Consider the following 13,347-nt stretch of genomic DNA (forward strand, 5'->3'; position numbering starts at 1 on the left):
GGCACTGAGCACTATGTCAATAGGTTAGTCCCAAAAAATGACATAAAGTTGCTATAAAATGATTGTAAAACATCCAAGAATGACAATATAACGGCATGAAATAATAAATAATTATAGATACGTTGGAGACGTATCATGTCTCCCCGGCAACGGCGCCAGAAATTCCTTTTGATGTCGCTTGAAACTGCGTCGGTATTTCCCCAAAGAGGAAGGGATTAAGCAGTATAACTACAATAGATATTTCCCTCAGTTGTAAAACCAAGGTATCAATCCAGTAGGCGAACCAAGCAACACTATGTAAATGGTACATGCACACAAAGAACAAATACTTGCAACCCGACGCGTATGAGGGGTTGTCAATCCCTCTTCGGGTAATGGCGCCATAAATTGTCAAGTTGACGGGATAAAATTTGTATTGATTGGATAAATAGATCTCAATAAAACGTGAAATAAAATAAGTAATAAAAAAGTGCAGCAAGGTATCTTTGGGTTTTTGGAATAATATATCTGAAAACAAAAGCAAATAAAAAAAGATCTCAAAGCAAATATGATAAAGAATAGACCCGGGGGCCGTAGATTTCACTAGTTGCTTCTCCCGATAAATAGCACACGGTGGGTAAACAAATTACTATTGGGCAATTGATAGAAGATCGAATAATTATGACAATATCCAAGGCAATGATCAATATATAGGCATAACGTCCAAGATTAGTAGACAAACTCCTGCCTGCATCTACTACTGTTACTCCACACATCGACCGCTATCCAGCATGCATCTAGTGTATTAAGTTCATGGAAAAACGGAATAATGCAATAAGAACGATGACATGATGTAGACGAGATCTATTCATATACGAATAGCCCCCATCTTGTTATCCTTAATAGCAACGATACATGCGTGTCTTGCTGCCCCTTCTGTCACTGGGAAAGAACACCGCAGGATCGAATCCATCACAAAGCACCTCTTCCCATGGTAAGAAAAATCGATCTAGTTGGCCTAACTAAACCAAAGATTCGAAGAAGAAATACGAGGCTATAAATAATCATGCATATAAGAGATCAAAGAAGACTCAAATAATATTCATGGATATAGATATGATCATAAACTCAAAGTTCGTCGGATCCCAATAAAAACACCGCAAAAAGAGTTACATCAAATAGATCTCCAAGAGACCATTGTATTGAGAATCAAAAGAGAGAGAGGAAGCCATCTAGCTACTGCCTACGGACCCGTAGGTCTATGGTGAACTACTCACGTATCATTGGAGAGGCACCAATGAGGATGATGAACCCATCCGTGATGGTGTCTAGATTGGATCTTGTGGTTCTGGAACTTGCGGCGGCTGGAATTGTGTTTCGTCAACTCCCCTAGGGTTTCTGGAATATTTGGGATTTATAGGGCAAAGAGCCGGTGCGGGAGGTCACCGAGGGGGGCACAACCCCCTTGGACGCGCCTGGGCCTCCTGGGACGCCCTGGTGGGTTGTGCCCGCCTCGGGCCTCCCCTCTGGCACATCTTTGGCCCACTGGGTGTCTTCTGGTCCAAAAAAATTCTCCAAAAAGTTTCGGTGCGTTTGGACTCTGTTTGTTATTGATATTCTAGGAAGTAAAAAACAAGCAAAAAACAACAACTGGCACTAGGCACTATGTCAAAAGGTTAGTCCCAAAAATGATATAAAGTTGCTATAAAATGATTGTAAAACATCAAAGAATGATAATATAACAGCATGGAACAATAAAAAACTATAGATACGTTGGAGACGTATCAAGGCCATGGTAGAGGGGTGACGCGGGAACGACGGCTTCGGCACGGGTCGAGGAGGAGACTGATGTGCGCGGGGGAGTTGAGGCATAGCGCGGGCGGCGCCAACGGCAGGGGCGTGCGGCAGGGGCGGCCAGCAGCGGGGGGGGGGGGCAGAGGATGGCGGCAGCCGGTGGTGAAGCGGCGGGCTAGCGCGGGGGCCTCCATGGCCGGCGACCGTGCGGGTCGCACGAGGTGGCGCCGACGCGAGGGAGTGAGGGGATCGGTCGGGAGAAGTGGAGGATCGAGAGGAAGTGGGGGTTCAAGACAACGAGGGAGAGAGATGGGGATCGAGCAGATGGGCTAGGGTTGAAAGCGAGGGCGTCTGGGTTGGGCATGGCGCTGTGAACTTGGGCCTCAAGTGCACAGTGCCAGGTTTTATCTTTTTTCAGTTTCCTTTCCTTTTTATTCCTTTTCTGTTTCTTTTTATTTAACCTATGTTTTCTTTTAAAACCAAAAACATTTGAGTTTTATAAAATAAGGACTTGGCCCACTATTAATATAGTAATTTTTGGCACTGCCACAAAGTGTTGGGGATTTAATAAAAACAATTTGCATTTTCATTATCTAGAAAAGACATTTTCAATAAAGTTTTGGCCTCTGTTTTAATTACTTTAGGGCACTCAACTACTTTATAAAATGTTGGTTTCACCATGACAATTACTCATTGATTATTTGTAATAGAATGAACATTTTTATTTTGCTGTTTGAATAAATATTATTTTTACTTTATTTTAAATTTGAGTTTGATTTGAATTTTGATCAAGTGACAAATGGATTAGCAAAAAGGTGATGACATGGCACCATTAGGGGGAGATTGCTATAGCTTGACATTGGGGGTGTTACACCGAATGCAGGCAGAGTAGGACGCATTCTGCCTGGAGCACGACGCATTCCACTCGAATTAGGCGTCCGGCCAGTGATCCGATGCCATCTGTCACGCTCGGACATTGATTTCATTTTGGCATGTCCGGTTTGTTGAACTATGCTATGCTTTGCTTTGTTTCGAACTTTGGAATTCAGACAATTGGTATCGTATGATCGACGTGCATGGATTGCATGGATTTGCGGATCAGAATTTGAGGTATGTGGATGTGCGGTGCAGTCTGTTGGAAAAGGCAACACCTAGGAGACGCTTAGGCACGCTTAGGCGCTAGGCAATGACCAAACGCCTCGCCTAGGGCATAAGTTAAACTCTAGGCACTACAAGCAAGAATTTATCCACTCAATCAATAAATCATGCCATATTGCATAGACAGGCCAAATGGCCCATATTCCAAAGGCACTAGTTGGGTTTTACTCACCTATATGCTCTGAATTAATATCAACAAAGTTGTAATACTCAACAGATACCTAGATAGTCAAAATTTTACGCCCGCCTAGGCTACGGCTAGGTCGCTTAAGCGCCACCTAGGCGCTAGGCGAAGGCCCACCGCCTCGCTTATGCCTAGCGCTTTTTCCAACCATATTTGAGGGGTGCACGGTCAATGCCTGCGGACGCACCCGGACGCGTCCGCGAACGTTTGAGGGGCCGAATTATCCAAGTCCGGCTGTAGATGCTCTTATACCGTTGAATGAATCGTGACCAAGGACACTCATCAAAAGATAAGTCGTCAAGCTGTTGATTCATCACTGGGCCACTAAAAGGGAAGACCATGACCGCGATGAGAAAAAATAGGAGAAACTAAAACATCGCCAACTCCTCGACGTTGCCAGTGAAAACCACAATGGGTTGTGGATGAAGGCCTCATGAAAGGAAGACCCTGATTGTTGAAGATATGACCGGAGGCCACGTGATATGAGGGGAACTGACGTACTCCCTCCGTTCCATATTACTTGTCGCTGATTTAGTACAACTTTGTACTAAATCAGCGACAAGTAATATGGAACGGAGGGAGTAGATGATTGTGGAGGATCCTGATAACAACGATAAGTTTTTCTTCTTTTCTTTTTTGAGTCGAGACATCTTCGATAAGTTACTGCCCCAAATTGGTATCAATTTTTTTGAAAGGATCAATCTTATTTTTAGAATCAACTGGTACAAGTATTTCTTTTTTAGTAGGGTCAACTAGTTTTTTTTCTTGAGGGGAAATCTACTCTCTTTAATATTCAATGGAATAGCAATGTCTGGGGAGTTCAAGAGCCACAGATGGTGTCCATTAATAACATAAAGATAATTGTGAGCTAGATCATGAGCATGCGTATTTGACGTCCGATCTTCATGTGTAAATCAAACTTCATTAAAGTCTCTCATATGTTGATTGATCTCCATGAGGGCGGTAAGGTAGCTAGGGCGGAATCCGTTGTTGATGGCGCTGGCCACTTCCTGATAATCCTATGCAATGATGTAGTGTTGTAACTGCAAATCTGCTGCGAGGGCAAGAGCTTCTCTACACACCAAGGCTTCAAAGGTAGCTGGGAATACTTAGACAAGCAAGCATTGAAGATCACTGATATATGCGCCAAAATTGCAACAGATAGCGGCACCACCCTTCGGTTCTTAGGCCTAGAAACAACTGCATCAACATTTTTTATTCATCGTCTGCTAGGGTGGGGGATCCATCTGGGACAAATAGGTCTAGTCTAGTGAGCTCCCACTGGGTCTTGGGCATGTGATGAGATGATCTCCAGGTCGGCCAGGAAGCTACCAATAAAAGAATATACGAATAAAAGGCTCTAGAAAATCTCTTCATGAATTGCCTAACCACTTGAGAGAGCATATAACAATTATCATAACCAAAAGATCTTGCAAGTTTTCTATTTGGGTTTTCCATAACTGAGTTTTCAGCAGGCACAACACTAAAGGGGCAAATTTATTAACGAGGTCTAGAACCTCTTTGACTGTCATAGCTTTGCTGAATCCGTGATAGTTCCAACATAGGGTTTATCCACATCCACCCGCACTGCTGCTATCCATCATGTTGCCTCAGGCGGTGGCGCTTCGTCCTGCTCAAAGACGACGTCATCCGGGTCCTCCTCCCGAAGAGCCAATTCCTTCATCATTGCCTCTAGCTCGACCTGATCAGATTTCCCTAAGCCGGACGGATCGACTCCATGATTCCAATCTAGACCAATAATAATAATAATTCCACGGGCCACCCAAACCCTTAGTCTCCCTTGATCTCCAGAAACTCAACGCCAAGACCGGAACGCGATCCAGAACCGCCCCCTAGTCAGTCCAAGCAGTTGAGGAAATGGAGGATCAAGGTCAGGGAAACATGATCTCTACGCCGGTCGTCCACACCAAGAGAGGAACCCTAGCGAGAGGGAAAAAAAGCTCTGCATGTATATGTACATAGTGGTATCATGTATGCTCTGCTGTGCAGTTGGTAAAAACAAATGAATTGGGCCGTCTAAAGTCGCTAAAGACAACTCCAGGACCACCACCAGAAATCTGAAGCCCAGTACATATAGCCGTCTAAAGCCCATTAAAACTCCGGAGATTCGGCACGCGTCCCTCGCCGTGGTTCCCCCAACTCAACAGACCACCGCACCGCAGCGTCGCCAAAGGGGAGGAACTCTCGACCCCTTCCCAAATTACAAAACCCCAAACCCTTTTTCTTTCTGGTTCGCGGCAATGGCGGCGCCGGATGCAGACGAGACCCCGGCCTCCCCGGGCTACGCCCTCCGCGCGACCCTCGCCGGGCACCGCCGCGCCGTCTCCGCCGTCAAGTTCTCCCCCGACGGCCGCCTCCTCGCCTCCGCCTCCGCCGACAAGCTCCTCCGCGTCTGGTCCTCGGCGGACCTCTCCCTCGTCGCCGAGCTCGAGGGCCACGAGGAGGGCGTCTCCGATCTCTCCTTCTCCCCCGACGGCCGCCTCCTCGCCTCCGCCTCCGACGACCGCACCGTCCGCATCTGGGACCTGGGCGCCGGCGGCGGCGCCCGCCTCGTCAAGACCCTGGCCGGCCACACCAACTACGCCTTCTGCGTCGCCTTCAGCCCCCACGGCAACGTGCTCGCCTCGGGATCCTTCGACGAGACGGTGCGCGTCTGGGAGGTCAGGTCGGGCCGGAGCCTCCGCGTGCTGCCCGCCCACTCCGAGCCCGTCACCGCCGTCGATTTCGACCGGGACGGGGCCATGATCGTGTCGGGAAGCTACGACGGGCTCTGCCGCATCTGGGACGCGGCCACCGGGCACTGCGTCAAGACCCTCATCGATGACGAGAGCCCGCCCGTGTCCTACTCCAAGTTCTCCCCCAATGGCAAGTTCGTGCTTGCATCCACCCTTGATAGCACCCTGGTAAGTTATTCAGAATCTCTCCTCATAGTCTTATTGTAGAGAACATTCCAGCTCACAGCATATGTGAAATTGCAATTATGTTGTTATTGAATGTTTGATTGTTCTCATAGCTAGGTTAAACATCAGTAGTTGACATTTCTTAGGTAGGAAGAACATTAGTAGTTGCAATAGCAATGGAACACTACAAGTACATTTTTGGGGGCACAAGGGACAGAGTGCCAAGAGGAAACGAGGAGGGGATTCAGAGCTTTGAGGTTGTTTGTAGGGCTGATGCAGGCACTTAGTCTAGAGCACGCACCATAAATGATGCTGCCTTCGCGGTGTTATGTCGGTGCTGCCTTCGCGGAGTTATTTTTTTTACATGTTAAGCTCCCCTTTTAATGCCTTGGTGGATCGGTAAATCTGTTGCCTTGTGACCATGAGGTCACGGGTTCGAGTCCTGTAAACAGCCTCTTGCAGAAATGTAGGAAATAGCTGCGTACAAAAGACCCAAAGTGGTTGGACCCTTCCCCAGACCCTGCGCAAGAGGGAGCTACGTGCACCGGGCTGCCCTTTTTTTTAAGCTCCCCTTTTAACGAGGCTTGCAAGCTCAGTTAATCTCAGCCATAGCCTGATGCTCCCCCTTAAAGTTATATCAGTTCCATTAAGTCTAGCCTTGGGAGAATATGCAAATTGGGAGTCCCAGTGAGGTGCCACCAAACAAGGTACTCTTTGGGTTGGAGGTATTAGACCCGCCGCCATACTATTCCTGTACTTCACAGCATGACATGAACTTGAACTTGCAGTAATATGTGATTTTGCAATGGTGAAGATTGAGTGAGTGATCTGCATATTGTTCGGTCTGCACTATGCTATGTAGAGTTGGAAATTTTGTGATTATGTTGGAGTTAGTGTTACCATTCTTCCTATGCTCTAGAATATGGAAAAAAAAGCAAAGCATGGCTTGTTAATAATTTCTACAAACTGCATCATTTTGTAGTGTTGTCTGCAATCTTGAGATGATACAAATGAGGGTAATGTTTGTTTTGTCTTCATTCGGCAATGAGCTTGGTAGGAATATCTCTGTTGAGAAATGCAGAAAGCTCGAAATTCAACTTTCTTTCATGATTTGATTTTGATGTGCGTAAGTACAATTGTGTGGTGATTGTTCTGGTGATAAAGATTCTTTTAGGTCTTTTTGCAGTAAATTGACATGGCTGGGACATCAATCAGTATTTCGTTTCTTTTGGCTGTATGCCTGTTCTCTGTTTTGCAACTGCCTGGTATAGTCATATGATTCTTGAGAAGTAATTAAATGTGTGGAATTGCACATAGCCAACTGTCTTTTCCATTTTAGCATAAGAAGCTATTGATATTTTTTTCGGGCGTCAATATACTTTGGTGGTTTGCCCAGAAAAAGATACTTTGGTTAACTAATCCTTTTTAATTCATCCTCTCCTTCCACAGTTGATGTGATCACAATCCCCTAGGGGTAAGTATTGTAGATGCTTCAATGATTGTGACATGGTGCTGGGCGTAGATTTGCGCTTTCTTTGATATCACGTTGCACAGTGACTGTGTAGCCTGCAGTGTCAATTTTTGTGACATCACTGTAATCACAGCTGAGTTGAAGGTCACAACCATTGTTTATAAGGCGGTAAGGTGACCTAAGGCGAACACCAACCGCCCTGATGCCTAAGCGCCTAAAGCGGGCAGGACGCCGCCTTGCCGCGTAAGCGTCCAAGGTGGGACGCCTTATAAACACTGGTCACAATACTAGTTAGGTGCTTCTGTTCTCTTGTAGTGCTATGAGTGCATACATTGAAGGACAAGAGAAAGATTATTTGGGAATTGTTATATTAGGGGTTATGTTAAACTCTTGACATGAGCGTAGGATGGGCTGGAATTTTATTTTTAGGCAGGGGGAGGGGGTGGGGGTGGATATGTAAGTGGCAAAGCCTACATGAGATAGACATTAATAATAGAGCAATATCTGTGTTGTCCTATCCTGCAAAAATTTCCTTGTTTTGAAAATAAATTGGACCCTGCTAAGATTTCCGAAAAGCGTTTTTTAAGAAACCCAAATCTCTCAAACTTGTTTTCTTGGTAAAGATAAACGCTTCAGCAACTGCACGATAGCCATAGGCACACAACTACCACAGTGCAAGAAAACAAATGAGTGTTTGGGGGTGTCGGATTGTGGGTTTGATCCACTGTTTAGCAATTTGTTGGTTCTTCGATATTTTCCATTCTCGGCAATGGGACCTGCATACCACAGGTCAAAATGGGAAAGGGGTGTTAGGTAGTAGTAGGATTTAATTTATTTTTCCCTCTCAAAATCCAAATGGACTCTGTATGTTACTTAATCAGCGTCCACCTGTATGGCAGGTTTGATATGTTACCCTGATTATATCTGATAGTAACACTTGTTTTAGGTAGGTAGTAGTTGCACATTCGAAATGTTTGCTTGCTAATTGCTATTGATATCAAATTCACGAAGTTATCTAGGTACTTTCACTATCCAACTAATTCCAATGCTTCCTTCCCAGCCATGTTGCCATTATATAGCTGCCATGAATTTGAAAAATTCGTGATAGAATGTGTGATGGACATTAATAGAGCAATAACTGTACCTTGTTCTATCCTGCAAGTTTTTTCTTGTTTTGAAGATAAATTGGAACTTGCTAAGATTTCGAAAAAAAGGGTGTACCCAGTGCTGAAAGCTCCCACACAAGGTGGGGTCTGGGGAAGGGAATTTCTAGACAGCCTTACCCTTCCATAATAATTTTGCAAGGAGGTTGGTTCAAACCCAGGATCTCCGGGGCACAAGTGGAGAGACTCTACCACTGCGCTAGGCCCGCCCTTGCTAAGATTTCGAAAAAAAGGGTGTACCCAGTGCTGAAAGCTCCCACACAAGGTGGGGTCTGGGGAAGGGAATTTCTAGACAGCCTTACCCTTCCATAATAATTTTGCAAGGAGGTTGGTTCAAACCCAGGATCTCCGGGGCACAAGTGGAGAGACTCTACCACTGAGCTAGGCCCGCCCTTGCTAGGATTTCCAAAAGGCATTTTTTTTAAGAAATCCAAATCTCCCAAACTTGTTCTTTTAGTAAAGATAAATGCTTCAGCAACTGCAGGATAGCCATAGGCACACAACTACCACAGTGGAAGAAAAGAAATGAGTGTTTGGGGGTGTCGAGTTCTGGGTTCAATCCAATCCATTCTCGAGGTTGGTTCTTTGATATTTTCCATTCTCAGCAATGGGACCTGCATACCACAGGTCAAAATGGGAAAATGATGTGAGGTGGTAGGATTTAATTTATTTTATCCCTTCCAAAATCCAAACGGACTCTCTATGTTATTTAACCCGGGTTCACCGGCACGGCAGGTTTGGTAGATACATGTTACCCTGACTCTTTCTGGTAGTAACACTTTTTTCGGTAGGTAGTAATTGCACATTCGAAATGATTGCTTGCTAATTGCTATTGATACCACATTCTCAAAGTTATGTAGGTACATCCACTATCTAACTAATTCCATGCTTTCTTCCCAGCCATGTTGCCATTTTATAGGCTATAGCTGCCGTGAATTTGATTTTTTTTGTCATTTTGACCTATCATTTCCTGATGTATAGCTACTTCTAACATTAAAGTTCAATATTTTCTTGTATCGTTGCATTTAGCTTATAAGTTTTAAAGTCCACTAAGCGAGGCCTGACCCCAGCAGGAAAACAGAAAATGAAGTGCTGGTTTAAAGTCTGCTAGGCGAGACCTGACCCCAGCAGAAAAAACAGAAAATAAAGTGGCGGTCCGAATCCACTCTGTCAAAATAAATTAACAGACTAAGTTGCGCCGTTAGAGGACGAGGAGGGGGGGGGGGGGGGGGCAACAACTATCCCCAGTGTTTGACCAGAGTTTGAAGATCTTGAGTGAGATTGTCGAGGGCAGTTCCTCATGTTTGGGTTGTGAGGGTTTCTCCGTGTGGAAGTTCATTTCTTTCAGGGTTCATCTATGCCTAATACATTGAGTTGATAAATGACTTCTATCATGCTATGCCCTTCAGTCATATGTAGGGGCGCCAAAATTTCTGGTGGCAGTCCTGACTGTTCAATAGAATCTCCGCTTCGTGCATACAATTCTTGCAAGCAGTTCTCTATAAAGCTGAGCTGGCCAATCAGCAGGACCTTGTATATCTTTACAGCATGGAGATCATAAACCATGTTTTTCACCCACAGGATGAAAAGAAACTAAAAGAAGCTGTTTTCTGTTAATATTCTTTTACATTATATATGAATCAGACCCAGGGGAGAGTGCCCCATGCCACCATCCCTGCTTTAAGAAGACCATTTTCTGTACTGCAATTGATTATACGTGGTCCTCTTCTAGCAGTTTCATATCCTTAGAGTACTACAATGCTCTAGCTATTTTACACACTAGTGTCCTTTTAACGTAGGCATTGCCATGTCTGGTGTATGTTCCCAGATAATTTTGCCCTGCTCCTTATCATGCTTGTCACTCCATGCATATTTGCACAATTTCAGATAGCTTATGATTTTACTTCATTGCCGAGTCATAGCTTTAATGTGTTTTTGGGTGGATTATTAAGCATATTACAATAACCCCTATGTTTGTAGTGGCATATGTAAAAAAAAAAACATCAACTGGTCTTGTTTCAGTGAGTATCTAGCAACCTACCTTGATGAACATATCACAGGATAACGGCTCACATATTGTTCATTTAATGCAGAGGCTCTGGAATTTTTCAGCTGGGAAGTTTTTGAAGACGTATACTGGCCATGTGAACACAAAATACTGCATTCCGGCAGCATTTTCTATCACCAACGGCAAGTACATTGTGAGTGGCTCTGAAGACAAGTGTGTCTACATGTGGGATCTTCAGTCAAGGAAGATCGTGCAGAAACTGGAAGGGCATAGCGACACAGTCATTGCTGTGTCATGCCACCCTAAGGAGAACATGATTGCATCAGGAGCGCTTGACAACGACAAGACGGTGAAAGTCTGGGTTCAAAAGGATGGAGATCAATGAGATGGTTAAGCCAGCTTATTTTCTTGGTTGTCATGTGACCTGACTGATGATGGTAGCCAGGTAAGCTACTTGGCTCCCTGAGTAATTATAGATTGCTGCAGTGGAGAATGCGATGCTCCTGGGCTGTGTATTTTCGTCTTGTGTTGCCTTCTTCGCTGCTGTGCGATTTGTAGTGAAATTAAACTTTTCCAGAGAGCCGTTAATGGGATGGTTGTATGGAAGGCTGGACAGATGCAATGCTTAAACTTTGTTTAACTGGAAAAAACAATGCTTGAAGTTCATTTGAGTCCTTAGATGTTAGCCATCCTGAGATGTGAAGTTGGGTTGCCATTTCATCATGGGAACCTTTTTCTTTGTGGGCATCATGCCATCATCCATCCTGGATATAGCTTCATTGGAGTTCAGCAGAGTTCATACCCTGTTGGCTGAGAAAATGAGTGGGCTTTCATGTTGAATAGTTCACTAGGCTGACTTGGGCTTAGCAGAAAACTAGCCAGTGAATCTGCTGAATCGTCTTCTAGATGATGGCAATGTTTTCTCCACACACAATAAAGAGAGGTGGTGTCAATTTCTTGCAAGTTGCAACAAACTTTTGGTTTGACAGCAACAAGTTAGATGGTCCATAGAGCTAGAGGAAGCTAGAGCATGGGCCGCTTTCAGATAACTAGATAATGCTGTCGTTTTTCCTTAAGAAAAACTGTCCTTCGTGACGCATCCCATATAAACATTTTAACTGTAAACTGAAATTATTTTTACCTTGATAAAAAGCCCAAGCACATCTAATCGAAGATTTGCAATGCTCTTGCAACTGGCCTTTGTCTTTACATCAACGATTTGGATGGTCCAGTAGAGGAAGAAGATAGAGCACGGACCATTTTCAGATAATTAGATGAGGTTGTCGTTTTCCTTTAGTAAAAGATGTCCTTCATGATGCAGCAATATAAACATCTTGAACTGTAAAATGAAATTCAGCTGTATTCATAGCTAAACGTATCTTCTTAATAATAGGCAAAACATGCCAATCGTCCTGTCATCTCACTGTACAGAACGAGTGGAAGGAATTATTGGCATGAGACGCGGAACCATAAACAAAACACACCCAAACATCAGGAGGATAGCAATTCTATACGCATCTCAATTCTCTTTCTGGCCAATTCCTCTTGATTTAATCCCCTAAACAACCCATTCTTCCACGTTCATCACATTTGCTGCCCACAACTCGTCATCCAGCTAAGCCACTTGTCTTGACCCCGCTGTAACCTAATTTCTGATGTGATCGCTGTCCATTTCATGGCGATGACTTGGCATTCTTTTCGAGCGGGGATCCAGCTAGATATCGTCGAGGCTTTCGCGCCTTTTTTGTCGCGACTCTAATTTGCTAAATTGTTTTCATCAAATCTTATAAGCCGCCGTCGCCTTTCCATCCTTCGCAAGCAACGCTGATTGGCATTGCTTAGCTAACCAACAATGCATGTGCTGCATATACAAAAACGAGTGGTTATCGCCAGTTATTTACTCGCCATGTGCCATAATGAAAATGAGCTCGTGTGTGCATCCCATATCTATCTGTGAAGAGTTTTTTCTCCTTGTTTTGTTTGTCTTTCAAGTCGCCGAATTCGCGTTCTATGCGTCCGTGTGCTTTGACTTTTGACCAACCGCCGCCCTCCCACAAGTTGCCTGTCTTCCAAAGCATCTACTCCTATCTATCTAGCTAGCTTAAATATTTAATCAAATTGGATAATATACAAGTTAGCAAATTGTCGAACAATAGGTGTTTAGTAGATATAGAATATTCCTAGATAATTTGGAATTGAACTGTGGATGTGCCCGCTAGCTTCTGGTGGTTTGACTTCCATTTTTGGATAGGCTCTTACCAACGAAGATTTGTAAAAAAAAACATTTGTGCGGGGAACGATGATTTGTATTTAAATGAAAGGAAGATAATGACAGTGACAGGCCCTAGTAGTGGCTGTCTCTGAAACTGCAAGCGATCGAAGGAAGAACACACAATTTGGTGGGGAATTTGTGGATTAATTCACTCAAATCCGAAGCAAGATAGCTAGGGTTTTCGCCAGCCGGAACACGGCGGCTACAAGGGCCAAGCCCAGAATAATTCCGATCCCCTCTCCACAAGCCTGAGGGTGGTTTATAAAGCAGAATTCAGAGTAAAGTAGAAAGTGACATGTTCGACAGGTAAAAGACAGCGCGGTAACTTTTTAAAAGTAGGACGCGACGACTCTGGCCGTCCAGATGAAGATCGACGGCTGTGGTCACACTTTAACGG

The 13,347-nt window shown here is 44.5% G+C and overlaps 1 protein-coding gene across 1 annotated transcript; it reads left to right on the plus strand.

The window, feature by feature from the left end:
• Positions 1 to 5,292: 5,292 nt before the first annotated feature.
• On the plus strand, positions 5,293 to 11,344 carry LOC109737680 (COMPASS-like H3K4 histone methylase component WDR5B). Its single transcript, XM_040386530.2, has 2 exons — positions 5,293 to 6,039; positions 10,764 to 11,344. The coding sequence occupies exons 1-2, from the start codon at positions 5,377 to 5,379 to the stop codon at positions 11,061 to 11,063; spliced, it is 963 nt and encodes a 320-aa protein (XP_040242464.1). The 5' UTR covers positions 5,293 to 5,376; the 3' UTR covers positions 11,064 to 11,344.
• Positions 11,345 to 13,347: the final 2,003 nt, after the last annotated feature.

This window comes from Aegilops tauschii, chromosome 4, assembly GCF_002575655.3.
Source record: "Aegilops tauschii subsp. strangulata cultivar AL8/78 chromosome 4, Aet v6.0, whole genome shotgun sequence".
Lineage (NCBI taxonomy): Eukaryota > Viridiplantae > Streptophyta > Magnoliopsida > Poales > Poaceae > Aegilops > Aegilops tauschii.